Below are 22,565 nucleotides of genomic sequence, written 5' to 3' on the forward strand. Positions count from 1 at the left end.
CTATTTGCCCAAATACCAGTGGTGTAAACTACCACAGCTGGCAGGATTTTATTACAGAAGTCATTCAATTTAATCAGGAGTCCACTAGTGAAAAGGCGGATCTATATGCAGGAAATTAAGTCACTTTTCTTTAATTCCAGAAGAGCAAAAGTGTCACAGTCAGTCACGTTGACTCTCTCAGTAAGAAAGACCACACACTGGGTGGGCACAGTTCTTGTGTTTCCTTTTGTGTCAATCACGTTAATACAGAATTTAGATCTCAGCCCAAAAACCACCAACTTCCTGTCACCCAGTTTAAAATGAGATTCGTATTTCAGCTTCTCAAGAAAATTTCTACATAATACGTAAGGCTGTAACAGACACTTGAGAAAAAAGTAAAATAAAAGAAGAAAGTGGTTTTACATGTCAAGGAGAAAAACGGAGTTGGTATAATCTTCTGTCTCTTGGTAAGAACGGATAAAGAATACAAACACTAAATTTAATTTTACTTAACGTGTCTTTCAATCTACTAGACGCATCATACAACCACACCTAATAGCAAGCATCACATCTGTACCCTCTCTACAATGAAGTCGAAAGGTACACAATACCTGTATTTTCATGGATAGGATTTTTCTTAAACTTGTCTTTTTTTAACCTTTTAAATTGTGAACTATATTACATAAACAGAAAGCACACCCAAGTGAACAGCTCAGTGATTTATTTCAGTGAACACTCGCCTGTTAACTACAACCTAGGTCAGGAGACAGAACACTGCCAGCCCCCAGAATCCCTCCAAGGCCCTTCCCAGAAATCACCACCCCTCCTTTACTCTAAAAGGTAAACACAATCCAATCCTGTTGCATGATGATAATTCATGGCTTGTATTTACATTCTCATCACCCAAAAGTGCATCCCTAAACTCTGCAATTTAGTTTTTGTTTCTTGAACTTTACACTATAAATGTAATCATATATAGTCTTTTGGGTCTGATTCTTTGACTTTGCATTTGTATCAGCGCTTGTAGCTTTGTTCATTTTCTTGGATACACAGTCCACTCTCGTTTACCATAATTCATTTATTTACTCTCCTGCAGATGGATACTTGGTTTCTGGATATTATAAATAATGCTGCTATGAGCACGTGTGCGGACATATGCAGACGCTTCTGTTGGGTAAATATTTAGGAGAGAAACCGCTGGGTTCCAGGTTCCGTCCCTACCAAAAGTGCAGAAGCACCCCCATGCTCACAACACCTGGTACCAGCGATCTTTTGAATTTCAGCCATTCGAAGCTATGTGTTGTGCCATTTTATGGTGGTTTCCAACCAAGTTTCCCTGATTACGAATGAGGTTGTGCACCACGGCATATGGTCACTGGCCATTTGTATCATCTAAATTCTGAAGTGTCTATTTAAGTCTCTTGCCTATTTTTTCTAGTTTTCCTATCGACTTGCTACATGGAACCGATTTCTAGTATAGTATAAGGAAGGGCTCAAGTTTCCCTTTGTCCATATGGATGGTCAACTGTCCTGGCTCTGCTGATTGAGAAGCAAGTCTTTCCCCCACTGCCATCTTTAAATCAAATCCTCTTATATACCTGGCTCTATGTGGGCTCTCCATTGTAGTAGCCTCCAGTCTGTTCGTCTCTCCGAGGCAAGCCATGCGCTGTCTTACTGTCGAAGCTTTCCAGCACTTCCCGCACTGCTCTCCTCCCTCACATGCCCTGCTTACTGCGCACTTTATGTTCCCATATATGTTTTACAATCAGCATGTCAAGTTCTACAAAGAAACTTATCCAGATGGTCTCTGCATTGAAACTTAATATCAATCTGGGGAGAACTGACATCTTAATGATTAATTCTAATACTTTATCTGTAATTTTGAAGGGACTTGTATATATACATTCATAGCAACCATCAAAAATGAAAGTTTTAATTCTAAGTATATGGAAAGGATCTTTAGATAGCTGGCAAAGTGTGTGAGACTAAATAAGTGATAAGCACATTGAAAAGAAAGCATTTTAGTTACTTAGGAATGCTATTTTGGAAAAGTAAATAATCCTGTAACAGTACTCACATGATCATGATCCTGTAACTGTGAATACTGATCTAACCACAATTTCCATGTAATTATGTAATGACAAGAGAGTGGAGAAAGTGTGTGTGTGTGTGTGTGTGCGTGCGCGTGTAGTGATGGGAGGTAAATCATAATCTCTCAGTGTGAAATTCACAATGTTCAAGTGAATCATGAAGTAGCAGTAAAAGCATATTATTTAGAAATACAGAGGTAAATTGCAAAGCTATTTTACACTATATTCACTCTTCCAAAAAAAAGACAGTAATTCCATGATATTTCTATATATCCCACTTCTCAGTTACTTAAATGAACATACTGAATTTCCCACTGTAGTAAGCATAATTTCTGAAAGTAATTCTGTCAAAAAAATTCATACAAGTTATGGGATATTATAAATAATTTTATTCTATTCCAATTCCGTGTGAAGGTTGGATATTCAGAGTTAGGCAGGTTGAAGGGGAAGAAAAAATAGAGGAATGGGTCGACCTTTTGCACCTAATTATAAAAAAGGGAAAATATCTGCATCTTTGCTAAACTTTACACTCAATTCACCTATGCAAATGGCAGCATCTTTATCTGTTAGGTAAATGACAGAAAACTCAGAGATTAAACAGTTAAACACATATATTCTTTTCAACCAGATAAAAACAAATAAGCTTGGAATCATCTTTTAAAGAAACTGTTCCTCAAAATTATCACTAAAGATCTTTGCAAAAAGTCATTTTTAACATAAATGTAAAACCTTTAGCTTTCTGGGGTCATTTTTTAGAAAGGTTTAATGTTAAAAAGAAAAAAAAAATCATCGCCTACCTTAATGCACGACTTAGTTTCTCATAGTTCATTGTAGGCTTATTTTTACGTTGTCCCCATTTTTGTGCAACCAGTTCAGGCTGATTTAGCTTAAACTCGCCTTCGTCACCAACCCAAGAAATGCAGTCTCGAGCATCCTTGTCAGTAAGAAGTTCTAGCAAAAACTGCCATAGTTGAATTTGGCCATTGTTTCCTACATGGACAAGAAGGACAAGTGCTGACCACAGTGCTATGAATTTAACAGCAGGCCAAAGACAACAAACAGATTCTCTGGGTCATTCCTTCCCAGCCATGCTAAAAATACATCTGTTTACAAATGCTGTTTAAATACTGTCAGGGAAATAGCATATTCACATTTTCATACAATGAAATGAAATACACATTAATTTGACAAATTTTAAAAATACCATTAGGTAATGCAAAAATACCTGTTCTGTTCCCAGGAGAACTTCTATCTTCTCCTGAAATCCTAGGAGCTCTCTGTACTTTAGCTGCCTTTGCACTACTATTTATGACTTTAATGGTCGTTGGTGTAGCAGACTGCACGGATGCTGGGATAATTTGCACAGCTGCAAAGAAAAACAAGGAGAAATTTTCTTCTCTTCCACAACAAGCAGTGAAAAAAATTACTGAAAGACACAGAATGCAGTTAGTTTTACTAATGCCCCTCTAATTAGCTCAACAAAAGGCCTCGTTTCAAAAAAGCCTTAATCCACAACAGTTTTGAACAAAATTACCAAAAAAGTTCAGGGGATAAGGTATGATGTTTGCTGTATGGTTTGAAATCTTAACTTGAGGAGTAAGTGTTGATCTTATTTGGAATTAACTTAGTGGTGTGTATATGTTAGGCAAAGAATTATGAAAACATTTGTTTTCAAAATATTTCTTCATTAACAACAGTGTGTCAAATGTTGGAGAAAATACGGACAAAGGAGAACTCCCATGCACTGCTGGTGAGAGCAAACCCCTGCCCCCACTTTGAGAAAAGCTACAGTAATCCCTCATCAGGTGGGAAGCATAGAACTCCTGGGATAGAGAATCTCACACTCATTCTTACAAATACTCATTCAGTGCCAGTCACAGAGTTTTAAGAACAATATTTAACAGCAGTGAAAATGAATGAAATTACACCGCCAAGTATCGATATGGGTCTCATAACTGTCAAACAAAAAAGCAAGTTACAGAAGGATATGTACAGTTTATGATCATTTTACCGAAAAAGTTTAAATATGTGTAAAACTATAAAGTGTGGTTACCTACTTGATAAAAATATAAAATATGCACAGAATAAGAAACACCAAATTCAGGACAGTCATTTAACGCGATATATAAAAGTTCTAATTCTTATGGTGTACATAAATGGTTATACTTCATTTCTTGGTATGTCTAAAATATTTCATCAAAAGTTTAAAAATTAATTTTTCTTTTTATTACCTTGCAGTGAATTAAAAAAAAAAATTTGTGACAAATGGGCCACATGTTATGTGCATGAATACTCACGCTGATCAATTGTAACTATCTCATTCATCTGTTGTTCTTGGCTTGCCAACACATCTGAAGAACATACATAAAAATTTCTGTTTATATTTAAATCCAGAAAATCAAACTCAAGTTAGTAAAACCCACCCCAACCAACCAACCAAACAAAAAAGCAAAGCATTCAACAAAACTCATTGGCACAATAACCTAAGAAATACTTGATAGTCACTTTGCAAGGAAAAGATATTTTTAAGACAAGTAGCAGATGGAAAGCTCTAATTCTTTGAATGGTAAGAAAAGTTATTCAGAGAATCACGGTTTTCTAAACATAAATATCTGTATCTATATCTCCTTCTGTATAAAACCAGGGGACTCTTCAAGATCAGATCAAAGATGAGACTATATACACCACACTGAAATGGCTTAGATCTACATTCTTTAGATGTACATCCTCAGTCAAGATGACAGATCTTCATAATTTATTAATCTAACAGACTGGATAAAAGTTTTTTTGTTTTTTTTTTTTTTTTATTTTTAAATTTTTTTTTTTTTCAACGTTTTTTATTTATTTTTGGGACAGAGAGAGACAGAGCATGAACGGGGGAGGGGCAGAGAGAGAGGGAGACACAGAATCGGAAACAGGCTCCAGGCTCCGAGCCATCGGCCCTGAGCCCGACGCGGGGCTCGAACTCACGGACCGCGAGATCGTGACCTGGCTGAAGTCGGACGCTTAACCGACTGCGCCACCCAGGCGCCCCTGGATAAAAGTTTTGATTAAGATTGCTTTAATTTTATAAAGGCTCCTTCTTAAAGATAGCTAAATTTTCAATAAAATTGTAGTGGTCCTAAAAGTCACAAGTGAATCAAATAATGTAATAATGGTTACAAATATAGCTCTCATATGAGAGTTACATTGTAAAAAGTCCTAATATAACCCTTTAGAGAACCATTCATCACTCATCTGTTGCTGTTCCCTACTCAAATGCTACCCTTTCTTTTTTTTAAAGATTTATTTATTTTTGAGAGAGAGAACGTACAAGCGGGGAAGCGGAAGAGAAAGAGGGGGACAGAGGATCTGAGGGGGGCTCTGCGCTGACAGCAGTGAGCCCAATGTGGGGCTTGAGCTCACGAACGGCAAAATCATGACCTGAACTGAAATCGGACGCTCAACTGCCTGAACCACCCAGGTGCCCCCTATTCTTTATTTCTTAAACAAGAGTTCCTATTTCCCAGTCTCTAACACTTCAACCTATTTAGTGTCCATCATGGATTGGATTCTTTTCTCTTGAAATTGTTCCTACCAGCAATCGCCTGTGTACTGAGTGAGTCCTAGAGCCTGGGCGCCCAACGCAGCTCTACTTAGGGCACCATGCCAGGGCCCGGTTCCAGGCACACAGAACTGGGAAGCGCTGAGAAACTAAAAAGAAGTCTAAACCCTACCTGTCAGAAGGGAGCTTTCTTTGGGGGTCCTGAGTTTGGGGGATTATACAATTACATGGGACTGGCCTCGATAGATCTTCGTTCTGATCTTAGCCCTCACTTACTGGCTGTGTGACTTTGGTAAATTATTCAACCAACTTAAACATTAATTTCTTCATGTTTAAATGAGATATCCCCACCCATCACCTCACAAGGTTGTTATGAGGATTAAAGAAAACTGCTTTCAAATAGCACAATGCCGAGGGTGCCTGGGTGGCTCAGTTGGTTAAGTGTCTGACTTCGGCTCAGGTCATGACCTCGCAGTTTGTGGGTTCAAGCCCTGTGTCAGGCTCTGTGTAGACAGTGCAGAGCCTGCCTGGGACTTTCTCTTCCTCTCAGAGCTCCTCTCTGACTTGTGCTTTCTCTCTCTCAAAATAAATTAATAAACTTAAACAAACAAACAAAAAGCATAATGCATGAAACAAAGCTTAACTTTCCAGAAACTGAAGATGTTACTATTTCATCCAGATTCCTAGTTCTGAGCATTCTCCTCAAGAACTGTTGTCTCTCTTGAAGAAAAATCCGTGCCCTACATTTGTAGATTTCCCCCCAAATCTTATAAAGGCACCTTGAAGAAGCAAAGTGCTACTGAAACAGAAATTGTTCCATTTGTGGCTTAAATGAACACAGATGCCCTAGCCTAAAAAGAGGCAAAAGAAGGGCACCTGGGTGGCTCAGTCAGTTGAGCGTCTGATTCTTGATTTCAGCTCAGGTCACGATCTCACAAGTTCATGAAACTGAGCCCCACACTGGGCTCTGTGCTGACAGTGTGGAGCCACCTTGGGATTCCCCACCCACCTCCTACTCCCATGCTCTCTCTCTCTCTCTCTCTCAAAGATAAATAAATAAATATTTTAAAAATATATTTAAAAAAAAAAAAGAGGCAAAACGGAGTCACCATCGCAAAACCCATGTGTTACCAACCTGTAAGATCAGCTTGTAAGCTCTGAGTCTCAGAATGGAGTTTGGTCTGTCTCCTGGGAACTCTCAAGATTAAGACACAACACAGAGGAGGTTTTGAAAACTGGGTTCAAGACCACACAGACTACCTATCATATTCCTCTACTGTAGCCCTCAAATCCTGGCCACGTACAAAAGAATCATCCTAAGAGGCAGCGCTCTGGGTGAAATGAATCCGTTTTATGAAGAAACTTTAGACACTAAAGATACAAGGCAATTCTTTTTCCTAAAGGAGGTCCTCTGCAAACTGAGAGCTTTGGCTTTGGTGACAGCATTTCAAGAGGCTCTTCAAAAAGCTGTCAGTAATGGAATATTCCTAATTATCCTCGTGAGTACAGCAGGACTCGGTGAAGTTTCCATATGAACTGCAGGAAGGTGGGGGTGACCCAGGTGGAGAATCTAACATAAATGAAGAAGAAGCTCGATCTGTGCAACACTGCTTCTTCTTGAAAGATCACGGAGGACGACTAGATGATAGATGCCGGGTTCGTAAGACATATGCTATAGACTTCACGCTACAAGATGGGCCAGAGTACCTGACTGTGCTCAGAAAAGCCTGTTCTGGGAAATGAGGCTTGTGAATTACAGAAAATCTGCCAGAAATAGCCTTTACACATCAGCCTACCAATCCCCCAATTCAGAACTGGGCATTAGGATCCCAAACCAGATGGGACCTTCCTTGCCAGGACAAAGCAAAGAACCATGGCCAGATAAGCAAGGAATTTGCAAGATACTTATCTAAGCTGTGGGGATTTGTTACTTTTGAAAATAAAATTCCAGGGCAGAGTTTTTCTGAGGAAGACCCGTTTCACTTCAAGGAAATGAATGAACAGATACACGAGATTCCTCTACTCCCCATACCAGGAAAAGTCGCTGAATGAGCTTTAAAGATTTTGGGAAGCACTAGGAGAACCAGACAGCCACAACAAAGTGCTGCCCTCGGGGAGAGAGAAAACCTGCCAATCTGAGAAAAATCAAACTGCAGTCTAAGCACCGTCTTTGTCCTGTCCTAATCTTTAGAGTTCCTATATGAAAACATTTCAGTAAACATGACTCATATGCTAAAAATCTGAAACAATTCAAGAGTTTTCATTATTTATCTGAAAGGCACGAAGGAGAAAAAAAACCGTGAAATCAAGGACAAAACTTCAACTAGAACATTTAATTTCTTTACCTATTAAGAAAAACTGGAAATAAACCCTGTAAATGTAATGAATGTAGTGAGTCAGTGTCATAGATACGTTTTCCCTCTAATATTTAAGAGATTCCATAAAAGAGACAAACTATAATCAGTGAAGGAAAAACCCTGTCTCCAGAGCTCATTTCTTACTCAGCAGTAGAGAATGCACCCCAGGCGGTCAATTACTATGTAAAATCCCTCCAACCTGAGCTGTTCTTTTACTGGGCACATAACAGAATAAACCCTACCAGGTACCTTTATACACCATTACAAAACCAAAGTCAGAGTTTGTCCTGTTCACCCATTCTGAAAAGTATGTGTGTCTGGCTAGCATCTCTGGCCTCTAAACTGGGTGTCAGGGAACAGGTTCCTGCTAAAATATTTTAACAGATAGTCACTGTTGGATTAAAGGGGATTAAGATGGATTAAAATTCAAACAAAATAATTTGCATTTACTTGAGCTTTTTGTTGGTCACCCAAGTAGTTTCTAATTTCTGTATATAGTCACTTAATCATAATAATAATGTCTGTGGAGCCAACATGGAAACACTTACAACCAGCTGCTTTCGATTCAAGATGGAGGGATGCACACTTACACTTCTTTCTCTCTTTTTTTTTTTTTTAAGGTTTTTTATGTATTTATTTATTTTTTTTTTTTTAAATTTTTTTTTCAACGTTTTTTATTTATTTTTGGGACAGAGAGAGACAGAGCATGAACGGGGGAGGGGCAGAGAGAGAGGGAGACACAGAATCGGAAACAGGCTCCAGGCTCCGAGCCATCAGCCCAGAGCCTGACGCGGGGCTCGAACTCACGGACCGCGAGATCGTGACCTGGCTGAAGTCGGACGCTTAACCGACTGCGCCACCCAGGCGCCCCTGTATTTATTTATTTTTGAGACAGAGAGAGACAGAGCATGAACAGGGGAGGGGCAGAGAGAGAGGGAGACACAGAATCAGAAGCAGGCTCCAGGCTCTGAGCCGTCAGCCCAGAGCCTGACGCGGGGCTCGAACTCACGGACCGCGAGATCATGACCTGAGCTGAAGTCGGACGCTTAACCGACTGAGCCACCCAGGCGCCCCTACACTTCTTTCTCTTAAGATCCCATTCAATTAAAAGAAATTGTAGAAGATTTAATTCCACTAATGATGAAAAGAAACAGGGATGACATCTGTGGACAATCTTAAGTTTCTAGAAGATAAACAGTAAATGAAAGAACTGACGGATGAAATAAAAGTCAATGACTAAAATTTATGAAGAGAGCTAAGTATGCGGCACAGCATCTTAAGAACTGAGATTCTAGTGTTCACCAGCCTGGTTTTGGATCCTGGCCCTGCCACTCCCTAGCCTTGTACTGTCTAAGAGACGGTACAAGAGAGCTAAGAGAGCTGTCTAAGCCTCACTTTCCTATCTAAAAAATAGGGAAAGTAAGGATCTGTGGCATTAGAAGGATTAAATGAGATAATGCATATAAAGCTCCCAGCACAGCCTTAAACAATTAAGTGTTAATTATTATTGCTATTATCTATGATCACAATGCACAATGAAGACAAAATTATAACGAAATAAAATTAAACTGAAGTTACAACGCAAATAGGTAATAACTTAAATTGTATACATTTTCGAAGAAGCTCCAGATGACTCCACAGAATTTCTCCCCGAGGGACTCGCTGAAAAAAATCTTCTTGGTTGAGACTGCATAATTCTCTTCCAGAAATGTTGAGTGTAGTAAGGTCTATATCAGTCATGCTGAATTCCTTCATTACCCAAACCACCCAGTGCAGGACTTGGTCTGTGGACCACTGTATAGGATCTAAAGAGAAAAATATTACCATTAGCCTAGCTCTATCTCGACACTACATGAATTCACGGTTAATTTGTCAATACGTATAAATATATATATACACACACATATATATGGAGATAAAATCCAGACAGGTTTTTTTTTCCCCAAGTAAAGTATATAAACTCAAATAAAATTAAAAAAGAATTTGTTTAAAGTTTATTTACTTTGAGAGAGAGAGAGGGGTGGGGGCACCGAGAAGGGGCAGAGGGAGGAGGCAGAGAACCCCAAGCAGGCTCCGTGTTGTCAGTGCAGGGCCCGATGCAGGGTTCAATCTCATGAACTGTGAGATCGTGACCTGCCCAAGCTGTGATCCAGAGTCGGATGCTTAACCGACTGAGCCACCTTAGGTGCCCCCAAATAAGTTTTAATGATGTATTTTCTCCTCAGCTCCTTTTGAATTTTTCAACCTAAATTTGTAATGACTTCATCTGGTTTTACATCTGTTAGTCTGGAGTTTTACTAAGAAAAACAGTATAAAATTGCTCTCTAATGGGTCAACTGGAAGAATAAAATATGTGATTACTTTAGAGAGAATGGAGTTAAGTTATTCAAGTTTCAAACATTATTTTGTAGCTGTGTACAATTTGGTGCACTGAAAAAAACCCAAAAAAATCCATAAGGGGCTTTTGAGGAGCTAGACTTACTCTCCAAAATGTGCACAACATAACCTTCCCTCCCTTTTGCTTCTTGTAAAAAGCTAGTGCTCCTGTATCTCTACCCTTTGGTGGCACTTACAACATGCAAATTGCATGTTTACTCAGCTGTCTTTCCCTGTAACACGTTAAGGTCTTGAATATAAGGGCTGTGTCTTGTAAACCACTGTATCTTCAGCGTTTACCACAATGCCTTATGCATAATTTGTTAAATCTATAAAAAGAAATACAAATAAATTCATTTTCCCAATCATTTGTTACTATCTAATTGAATTACAAACGAAAAGGATGGCCAACATGTACGAATATTTAATTGTTGTATCCCCGGCATCTAACAGAGTATTTTACCCATATAAATTTAATAAATACTGACTGAATTAATTTTGATACAGATACTTCTGCATGGAGAAGATGACCTATCCAAATAGCGTTGGTTACATGCCCTAAGCTGCAGGCTATTCAATAGGAGTAAGTGGGGAAAAAAACATTTAGGTACTTATCAAGAGCCAATTTATAGTAAAAAATGAATCAAACATAATAGAGGATTGATAGTCACAGAACTGATTTTTTATTTGAAATTTTCACAAAGAGGTGAAGGGAGGAGGATGGCAGTGAAGTTTTTTAATGTCTCTAAATGCACATGTTAAAAAAACACCACTAAAAGCGACTAGAGAGCAAAACCAAAAATCCAGGTATATTTACAAAAAAACGAGGTGACAAGCTATCCCCAGGAAAGCCCAAATACACACAGGTGAAGACAAAGCTGTAACAGTCACAGACCTTCATGGTGTCAGTTATCTGTGCAGGAGACAGCAAAGCGGGGAGGAAGCAAAGGGACATGTGACCCATTCTTCATTCTGAGCACGAGAGAATTCGAACACAGCCAGGGAGTTCTTACTGAAAGCACGACAGGCCAAGCCAAAGCAGCAGCTCAACCAGTCCTGCCCAATCCAGTAACAGGAGAGCCCAAAGGTCTGAGGTAAAGGCGAAGGGGCTGGAGCAGTGTAGCATCTGTGAGCTCTAAAAACTGAGCCTGCGGATCACATCCAGGAGAGTGGACCACAATGAGGAGAAACCGGGCGGAATGGGATCGAAATTGAGTAGCATAGGAACACCAAGGAAAAAGAGAGAGGAGGTCCAGATAAAAGTGGAGTAAGGGAACAGGCAGGAACTGAGCAAGCAAGTGGCTCTTTTTTAAAGTTTTATTTATTTAAGTAATCTCTACAACCAACGTGGGGGCTTGAACACACGACCCCAAGATCAAGAGTCACATGCTCTTCTGACTGAGCCAGCCAGGGGCCCCTACTGGCTCTATTTTTTAATATTAATTGAAAATAACAGATGAAGGAGTTCTGGGAAGTTAGAGAAGCTATCCTGAAACACAACTCCCTTTAAAAATTCAAGTAACCTCATTTTACAAAAACATGAAGAAAGTGTCAAGATCAAAAAAGTTGGGGGAAAATAGAAGTAGTCTGATTTGTTTTCTTAAATAACATTAGGACTTCTGTCCTACGTTAGGACTTCTTAACGTAACTAATTGTCCATGCATATTCGCCTGCTTATTTTCTCTAAGACCCTAGTAAAATTATAGTTAAGGATTTTTTAAAAGAAGTAAACTCACAGGACCATGAGTGGAAATGACAAATGGATGGGAGATTTTCAACTTATTTTTGAAGATCATAAGCAGAGTGAAAATCCAGTGAAGCAGGAGAAGCTATGACCTAATATATCTTTCAAGGAGGATATAGCAAGAAGAGTTTCTTGCCTGCAGAACCCCCTTATTGGCTCAGGTCATGGTGGCACCAGGTAGCAGAAGAGGTGTGCATGGTAAATGAGGGGACTGATTTCTTTCTTTCTTTATTTTTAATATGAAATTTATTGTCAAACTCGTTTCCATACAACACCCAGTGCTCATCCCAACAGGTGCCCTCCTCAATGCCCATCACCCACCCTCCCGCCCTCCATCAACCCTCAGTTTATTCTCAGTTTTTAAGAGTCTCTTATGGTTTGGCTCCCTCCCTCTCTAACTTTTTATTTTTCCTTCCCCTCCCCCATGGTCTTCTGGTAAGTTTCTCAGGATCCACATAAGAGTGAAAACATATGGTATCTGTCTTTCTCTGTATGACTTATTTCACTTAGCATCACACTCTCCAGTTCCATCCACGTTACTACAAAAGGCCGTATTTCATTCTTTCTCATTGCCAAGTAGTATTCCATTGTGTACATAAACCACAATTTCTTTATCCATTCATCAGTTGATGGACATTTGGGCTCTTTCCCTAACTTGGCTATTGGTGAAAGTGCTGCTATAAACATTGGGGTACAAGTGCCCCTAGGCATCAGCACTCCTGTATCCCTTGGGTAAATTCCAAGCAGTGCTATTGCTGGGGAATTAAAAGCAAAAATGAACTATTGGGACCTCATGAAGATAAAAATCTTCTGCACTGCAAAGGACACAATCATCAAAACTAAAAGGCAACTGACGGAATGGGAAAAGATATTTGCAAATGCCATATTGGACAAAGGGCTAGTATCCAAAATCTATAAAGAACTCACCAAACTCCACATCCGAAAAACAAATAATCCAGTGAAGAAATGGGCAGAAGACATGAATAGGCACTTCTCTAAAGAAGACATCCAGGGGCACCTGGGTGGCTCAGTCGGTTAAGCGTCTGATTTTGGCTCAGGTCATGATCTCACGGTTCGTGAGTTTGAGCCCCACATTGGGCTCTGTGCTGACAGCTCAGAGCCTGGGTCCTGCTTCAGACTCAGTGTCTCCCTCTCCCTCTGCCCTTTGCCCACTCATGCTCTGCCTCTCTCTGTCTCTCAAAAATAAACATTAAAAAAAAATTTTTTTTTAATAAAAAAAAAAAAAAAAAAAAAGACATCCAGATGGCCAACAGGCACATGAAAAGATGCTCAACGTCGCTCCTCATCAGGGAAATACAAATCAGGGGACTGATTTTAAGTGTATGGTGGTGTCAGAACCTTCAGGGCCTCTCCTTCATTCTCAGGAGCCAACTGAACAGAAGCATCCCTCAACACACATGTCCATAACCCTTCCCCCACTCCCAGGAACACTTTAAGATCAGTGACAGACATTAAACAGATCTTGGGAGAACAGATCCCAGTAATAAAAGTCTACAAACTGAAGAGTGAGACCCTCTGCCCTTCCCTTTCCACTTCCACAATGCAGCATTCACATACAAGTCAACCATAAATCCTCACTGCAATGTTCTACCCCTGTTAGGTATTTGGCCAATTCTCCAGAAAAGTTAAAGAAACCCAGGAAAAAGAGCTATACATACTGGCACTTTCAAATCTTTTAATGAAATGACCAATACCCCATTTTACTTGTGTATGGTCAAGAAACCCTTTCCAGAGCTTCAAACTAATTAGCTTTAAAGTTATTCACTCTGGGGCGCCTGGGTGGCTCAGTCGGTTGAGCATCTGACTTCAGCTCAGGTCATGATCTCAGAGTTCATGAGTTCAAGCCCCACATCTGGCTCACTGTTGTCCGTGCAGAGCATGCTGTGGATACTCTGTCTCCCACTCTCTCTGCCCCTCCCCCGCTGACGCTATCTCAAAAATAAGTAAACATTAAAAAAAAGTTAGGGGTGCCTGGGTGGCTCAGTTGGTTGAGCATCCAACTTCTGCTCAGGTCATGATCTTGTGGTTCATGGGTTCAAGCCCCGCATCGGGCTCTGTGCTGACAGCTCAGAGCCTGGAGCCTGCTTCGGATTCTGTCTCCCTCTCTCTTTGCCCCTCTCCCATTCACCTCTGTCTCTCTCTCTCTCTCTCTTTCTCTCTCTCTCTCTCTCAAAATTAAACATTAAAAAAAAAGTTATTCACTCAATGAACAGATGAGCAGGAATAATCAGATATTTCAGTCTAAAAAAAAAACAAAAATAAACAGAAAAATAGAACTCAGAAAAGACAGAAATAATGCCATAACAAAATGGAAAACAAATTTTTACAAACCCCAACACAATGATGAAAATATTCAGAGAGGTAAGAGAAAACATGATATCCATAATACTGAGCTCGGAATACTAAAATCAACAAACAAATATCAAGAGTCCTTGTAAAGCGAAAGTAACTCTCAGGACAGGTTGTTATATAAAGACAAGAAATTTGGCAAAGTTGTACAGACAGATACAGAAATGACAAGTGGAAGAGTAAAGACACAGAGGATCAGCCCATGAGATTGAACGGGAATTTCAGAGAAAAGAAAAGAAAAACACAGAAGGTAATTATCAAAAGACTAATAACAGGAAAATTTCCCAGAACTGAAGGCTACAATTGTCTAGATCAGCAGCTGTCCAATAGAAATATAATGCAGGGTACTATGTAATTTAAAAATTTTCTAACAGCTACATTAAAAAATAAAGAAATTAGGTGAAATTTATTTTAACAATAATTTCATTTAATGAATCCAAATGTTATTTCAGCATGTAATCAACATAAACAATTTTACATTCTTCTCTTTTTGTACCAGGTATTTTACACTTGTAGTACTAAAAAAAAATTTTTTTAATGTTTATTTTTGAGGGAGAGAGAAAGAGAGAGACATGAGCAGGGGGACAGAGAGAGAGGAAGACACAGAACCTGAAGCAGGCTCCAAGCCGTCAGCACAGAGCCTGACATGGGGCTCGAACCTATGAACCATGAGATCATGACCTGAGCTGAAGTCGGATGCTCGACTGACTGAGCCACCCAGGTGCCCCAACACTTGTAATATTTTAAAATGTTAATATTTGACAATTTTGGGAGCCAAAAACGTGACTATCTTTCTTAATTATTCAAACAACTGAAAGAAAAAATAAAAATAAATAAATATAGTCATCTTTTTAATATTCTTGTTAAAAAAGGACAAGAATAAATACTTTTAGTCAGTTTGAACATCCCATTTGACCAGACTTCTAACTACTATAAATTCATTAATTTGAATTTCATCGACAGCTTTTAAATGTGAAATAGTAAACAAAACAAAAACAAAACAGCAGGAAAATAGAGTCCTGGAAAAATCTAAAAGTGAAGGGATTGTATATATGAACAGGTGGTTCTAAGCTCCTGTCCAGATATAAAACTGATACGTATAAAACGAACTTTAAGGAACTGTCCAATGTGGACCAATATTTCAAAGAGATTTAAAGTAGCTACGACCAGTCAGCCATATTTCAATTTTGCACAGAATTAACAAGCAATTGCAAAATGACTACCCTTATGTGCAGAAAGAAACCTGAAACGATAGTTTCCTAAGAAAACAGTAATTACATTCCTAAAACTTTCCAGTTGCTAATGATTTTAGGAACAAAAAAAAAACACAATGATTTAAAAAAAATCTTCCTATACCTAAATAAATGTCAAGTGTTTGAAAAGAGCTTTATTCTAAGTAAGTAATACCCTTGGTTGGAACTTTGAGTCAAAGTTTATAATCTTGCTCTCTACAATTCATTTTTAAATATTACTCTCCATAAAAGATTCTACTCCTTGGGGGAGGAGGCAAAATGGGTGATGGGCATTGAGGAGAGTACTTCTTGGGATGAGCACAGGGTGTTGTATGTAAGCAATGAATCACGGGAATCTACCCCCAAAACCAAAAGCACACTGTATACACTGTGTGTTAGCTACCCTGACGATAAATTAAAAAAAAAAAAAAAAAAAAAAAAAAAGGATTCTACTCCCCAAAAGGTTCTTGTTGCAAGTCTAGCAAACCATAAAATATTATTTCAAATGTTTTTATGCTCCTTCTTTCCTTCTCAGCATTTCCCCTCTCAGGGGTGACTCAGTAACAAGAAAGTCAAGTACAACATCTATGCTGGCTTCCACACGTCAAAAATAGGTAAGAATACTGTCAACTACACCGTCTCTGAGGAACAGCTTGATCTCCTCCAAACTGGACTTACCTTCTTATGTTGCAATTAAAAGTCCCTCTCGTGGCTTTCTTCATCTACCCTTTTCCAGCTAGTGCCATATCATTTTATCTACCAATACTCAGCTTATCAACAACTCTTAAACCTTCAATAACATTTACTTATTCTCTCAACACTCTTCCCATTTGCCCTCCCCATCAAAGGTTAATATTCAGTTTTTTCCATTTCCATGTCTATTTATTTCCTGTAACTCATCTTTAACTCTACAGTTACTTTTTTTCTAAATCTACCAATAAACCTCTGATCACCAAATTTAACAGATACTACTCAGTTGGCATTTCTTTACTTTGCTGGCAGTGTGGAGATTCTTGCCCATCTAAAACTCTTTCTCAATTCCACAGTCACTATATACATTTCTTGTTTTCCTTCTATCTCTTCAGCCATTCTGTGTCTCCCTTCTTTTCTCCTCAAGCTGAAATTCTGACAAGCTCCAGGAACCAGTCTTTAACACTGTGTTCCTTTCCATTTTCTCTCTCTCCATCAGAGACTGCATACACTCTACGGCTTCAATATAAATTCAACACAGTGGAGTCCCAGAAAACATCTTTATCTCCAGTCCAAATCTTGTATACCTGAAAATACTTTCTGGTTACCTTTAGTTAAGTCGGTACTATTCAAAAGTAGAACCACTTTCCCTTGAAAAAAATCTTCCCAATACCAGACTTCCCCAGCTCTCCCACTTAAGCTCCGGAGGGCATGGACTATCTTTCTTATGCACCATCAAAAGCCCAGCATTTAACATGATGCCTGGCACATGTAGTTCACTACACATGTAATGAAGATGTCACCAATTCTCATCAATATCATGATTACCCTATATGCACCCAAGCTTGAGAAGTTGCATCAGTACTTGAATCTCTCCTCTCTGCCCTCACACAATCCATGAGTCAGCTGCTCAGCCCCATCACTATTTTCATTCATTTCTTTCCCCAGAAATTATCAAGTTCAAGCTGACCTAGACATTATCACCTAGCCACAACTCAACTATAACATGCCTCTGTTTTCCCTTCATCCGGTCTCCATGTGCACCAACATATGCCATGCACTCCCACCACGTGGTCACGTCCATCAATCAAAACAGTTCTACACTGTTAAGAGTTAACTCCACCAAACCTCACTACTCCTGAATACTCACTCCCATGTCTAACTTTTGCACATGTGTTTCCTGTCTGGTCTGCCCTTCTCTGTCCATCAGTTTCTTTGTCTGTAATAAACCTTTTCCCAGTTTCCACACAGGCCACTGTGATCCCTTGAGACTGTGACAGCATATTCCCTTTATATATGTAAGTTACAGCTTAAAACCATGCTACCTTTTATGGCAACTATTTCCTTTCACTTAGCTTCTCTGTCTTCAACTACATTATGAACACCTTGAAGGCAGATTTTATTTCTTTGTATTCCCAACATCTGCAAAAATATTTGTCCAAAGGGGATAAAAAAAATACGGAAAACGATATTCTTCCTAAATATTCTACATTTAAAATAGATTATAACTTACTCACCCTAGTATCTTCTATGTCAAGCTTAATTCCTATTATACTACTAGCACATAATTAAGTATTTTATTACCATAAGGTATCCCGAGGCGTTCTTGCTCTTTCCTGTAACCTTCCAGTGCGGCAGCCCATCTTGTCACTTGTTCTGAGGTTTCATCTGAAATAGTTGTGATGTGTTTTGTGCCATCAAGAGTTATTACTTGAGCTTCTTCAACAAGATGTGCTTCTGCTTCAGCATGGTGGGCATCTGGATCAATAACTACTTCAACTGTTTCCGCCGGTTTAACAATTTCAAGGATGTTTAGCTTAGGCTCAATTCCTTAAGAATGAATAAAAAAAAAAGTAAATTCAAATGGATACATAAAAGTCACTAAAAAGTCATTAGCTTAGTTTATGCGCTCTCAAATGGTAGAGCAAATACTCTCTTGTAGACATAAATACAATTATTCAATGGAACTTTAGTAGATAACAGTATTGTGTCAAGACTAATTTCCTGATTTTGATAATTGTAATGTCATGCAAAAGAATTCCTTGTTTTCAGAAAACACATACACTGATGTATTTAGGGACAGAAAAAGATCATGTATGCAACACGTATTCTTTTTTTTATGTTCGTTTATTTTTTTTTAAATGTTTGTTTATTTTTGAGAGAGGGAAACAGAGCGTGAGCGAGGGAGGGACAGAGAGAGAGGGAGACACAGGATCCGAGGCATGCTCCAGGCTCTGAGCTGTCAGCACAGAATCTGACGTGGGGCTCGAACTGATGAACAGAGAGATCATGACCTGAGCTGAAGTCAGACACCAAATGACTGAGCCACCCAGGCACCCCACGTTTATATATTTTTGAGAGACAGAGACAGAGCATGAGCAGGCGAGGGGCACAGAGAGAGGGCAACACAGAATCCGAAGCAGCCTCCACGCTCTGAGATGTCAGCACAGAGCCTGACATGGGGCTTAAACCCATGAGCTGTGAGATCACACTTAAGCTGAAGTTGGATGCTTAACTGACTGAGCCACCCAGGCACCCCCTGCAACTTATTCTTAAACAGGGCAAAAAAGATAACAAGGGGACAGGTGGACGGAGAACAAAGCAAATGAAATAAAAGTTAACATTTGGGGAATCTAGGTAAAGGACATCCAGGAATTCTTTTACTCCTCTTGTAACATTTTTGTTTTTTGTTTTTTTTTTTTAATGTTTATTTTCAAGAGAGAGAGAGAGAGAGAGGGGCAGGGAGGGAGGAGCGGGGGAGGGGCAAGAGAGAGGGACACACAGAATCCGAAAGCAGGCTCCAGGCTCTGAGCTGACAGCACAGAGCCCTACGTGGGGCTCGATCTCAGCTGAAATCTAGCGCTTACCTGACTGAGCCACCCAGGCACCCCTGCAACTTTCCTACTAAGTCTAAGACAATTTAACACCATCACCACCACCACTACTACCACCACACGCACAGCTACTTATGAACATTTATTAGAAAGAAAAAGTACCAATATGGATTAGAAAATAAAAACTAGACTAGGGAGAATATAAAGGAGTAGCTACTCACCTGCGGAATTTGTAGAAGTCCTTCTAAGCAAATTAAGATTATTTACTGACTGATTTTCTTTTAAATTTTTTTTTTATGTTTATTTTTGAGAGAGAGAGAGAGACAGAGCACAAGCATGGGAGGAGCAGAGAGGGAGACACAGAATCCAAAGCAGGCTGTAGACTCTGAGCCGTCAGCAAAGAGCCCGATGCGGGGCTCGAACTCACAAACCGTGAGATCATGACCTGAGCTGAAGTCGGACGCTTAACTGACTGAGCCACCCAGGCACCCCTGACTGCTCTTCTTTTCAAGGGTCAAAGTACATGTGTTAAAAATGAATTGGCACTGAGTTTGCTAAATACACATTATTAACTTCTGATTTCCATTTTCAATTGAATGAAAAAAAAATACCCCAAATTCTTAAGATATTCAAAACAGAATAAACTAGGCCTTTATAAAATCATCTCAGATACTTCTGTTATGATGACAGCTCTAAGAAACTATCATATTACTTAACACCTACTGTTTGGTCATTGCGTCTGTTACAATCTATATCAAATTTAATCAAAGTATATTTGAAAGAAAAAACAAAAGTCAACTTTAAAGTTGAAAACCTTGAAACCTCTTTGAAAACCAACTCTATAATAAACTGTATTGCTTATCATTCATTTTCTGATACAAAGATAAGTCAGTTTTCAAATATACATGAGAAAAAGAACTAGAATTTTTGAAAAAAAATTTCCTAAAATTAATCTCTAATCCTCCATTCAAATTTCATCAAGTCAACTCTCCCTACGCTTGCAAGAAGTCACTAAGCTTTTAAAGAAAACAAAGAATTTTTGGGAATGCAAGCTGGTGCAGCCACTCTGGAAAACAGTATGGAGGTTCTTCAGAAAAATAAAAATAGAACTACCCTACTACCCAGCAATTGCACTACTAGGCATTTATCCAAGGGATACAGGTGTGCTGTTTCGAAGGGACACATGCACCCCCTTGTTTATAGCAGCACTATCAACAATAGCCAAAATATGGAAAGAGCCCAAATGTCCATCGATGGATGAATGGATAAAGAAGATGTCACACACACACACACACACACACACACACACACACACACACACAAATGGAGTATTACTTGGCAATCAAAAAGAATGAATTCTTACCATTTGCAACTACGTGGATGGAAGCAGAGGGTATTATACTAAGTGAAATTAGTCAGTCAGAGAAAGACAAAAATCATATGACTTCACTCATATGAAGACTTTAAGAAACAAAACAGATGAACGTAAGGGAAGGGAAACAAAAATCATATAAAAACAGGGAGGGGGACAAAACAGAAGAGACTCATAAATATGGAGAACAAACTGAGCATTGCTGGAGGGGTTGTGGGAGGGGGGATGGGTTAAATGGGTAGGGGGCATTAAGGAATTTACTCTTGAAATCATTGCTTCACTATATGCTAACTAATTTGGATGTAAATTTTAAAAAATAAAAAATAAAACAAGTTAAAAATAAAAAAAAGAAGAAAACATAGAATTTCTTTCTTATTGCCAACGATGGTCATTCTGGGGGAAATTGTAGATCAGGAGATAGTTACCATTTTCATAGTTTGAGAATACTTTGATTTGTGAAATGCGATTATAAGCAATACATTATGTTCAAACATTTAAATTAGTCTAAAACTGTGGTCAGAACTCCCAACAAGCCACATTTTTAAAAACCAAAATTCAACCTACCCAAAATGGTTTCCTACTTTTCTAACTTTTGTACTTAAACAAGATTAGTAAAATACTGGGTTGGATATAGGTGACTGAGTCACTCTATATCTTTTGCAAATTCCTCTCTCTGTGCTAAACTGTAGAGACTAGATTTCCTTGGAGCTACGGTTCCAGTTGGGATTCAGGTTGTAGAATCACTGGCATAAGCCTGCTGTTAGGAAATGAGTAAAGAAGGGACAAGCAGGCACATGACATCCATGTTTTTGGCTAATGTGGATCACTGTGGGGGCAGCATGGTTCTAAGTTGACAGCTATAGTGGTGGCTTTTAGATCTGGCACTTTCCAGATCATGGCAGGGCAACAGCTTCTTCGGCAATCCAGTTCTGCAGTGTGGCTAAACTGTTCTGAGAAAATCAACCAGAACGTGTATTTCCACCTTTCTCTACTTTACAATACATTCTTCTCTGAGTAAACTAGTAGAATATGTTATACTATCTACTTCACCCTGACAGATATAATAATTAAACCAAAGACAGGAATATGTGACTATAACATCACATAAAGTAATTCAGACAACCACGTAAAACACCTCAAACTTGTAAAACTGAGTTCTCTCATATTTAAAAAAAACACAAACTAGACTTTAAAGTAACAACATTAAAAGCAGCTTACCTTGGTAAGAAATTACCTGTACACTAAGTTGTACAGTTCCATCTGTCTTTACTCCTTGGTCAAACAAACTTCGTTCTGGGTCCAGCTAAACATGGGAAAATGATAAAGGCAAATTTTAGTTCAGTCATCTGGTTTAATATAAATGGATGCACCAAACAGGACTTAATTACTGAGGCATACTAATGGGATTATAAGAACACATCTAATTATCCAAGTTGTCATATCACTTAATTCTTTGTCGAAATTAAAAATATTTTAACCACCATGGTAGTAATTAAAGACAACATAAATTAACCAAATGTATTTGAGGTGGTGGTTTTCTCTAGCTCTGGAGTTTAGGATTTTAAATAATGTCAAAAGGCATTATTACTGTTTATTCTGCATATATATTTAAAGTAGAAGATAATGCAATTTTCCTGTCATAAATAAAGAAGGGTGTTTAATTAGTGGGGAGATTTATATAAATCTATTAACATAATTTTTGCCAAGTCCCCTGAATTACCAATGCCACACATTTAAGATCAAGGTTAACTCTAAATCTCTGGCAATACAGTTAATAAAGTTAAAGGACTTATGAGCTCACACCTGACCTAGCTTTGGTATCTTCCACAATAAGTCTATATCCTTTCAGTATTAGTGCTTTTATCCTTCACCTCGCCTAACAGTCAATGCATTTCACACAATGGGAAATTGATGACAAAATGTAAGGTTCTGTCTTCCAGACATTCTGTCACCATTTTAAAAGCACACTAGCACTAT

At 38.8% G+C, this 22,565-nt stretch overlaps 1 protein-coding gene across 3 annotated transcripts in view; it reads right to left on the reverse strand.

Moving 5' to 3' along the window:
- Positions 1 to 22,565, reverse strand: part of GABPA (GA binding protein transcription factor subunit alpha) — a 40,646-nt gene that overhangs the window by 4,614 nt on the left and 13,467 nt on the right. For all 3 annotated transcript variants that reach the window (XM_042954925.1, XM_042954926.1, XM_042954927.1), the window contains exons 4-9: positions 21,807 to 21,891; positions 17,967 to 18,212; positions 9,581 to 9,775; positions 4,367 to 4,420; positions 3,295 to 3,435; positions 2,867 to 3,059 (exon numbers count right to left, since the gene is read on the reverse strand). In XM_042954925.1, coding sequence (XP_042810859.1) covers positions 2,867 to 3,059; positions 3,295 to 3,435; positions 4,367 to 4,420; positions 9,581 to 9,775; positions 17,967 to 18,212; positions 21,807 to 21,891 — 914 coding nt within the window. The remainder of the gene's footprint in view (positions 1 to 2,866; positions 3,060 to 3,294; positions 3,436 to 4,366; positions 4,421 to 9,580; positions 9,776 to 17,966; positions 18,213 to 21,806; positions 21,892 to 22,565) is intronic.

This window comes from Panthera leo, chromosome C2, assembly GCF_018350215.1.
Source record: "Panthera leo isolate Ple1 chromosome C2, P.leo_Ple1_pat1.1, whole genome shotgun sequence".
Taxonomy (NCBI): domain Eukaryota; kingdom Metazoa; phylum Chordata; class Mammalia; order Carnivora; family Felidae; genus Panthera; species Panthera leo.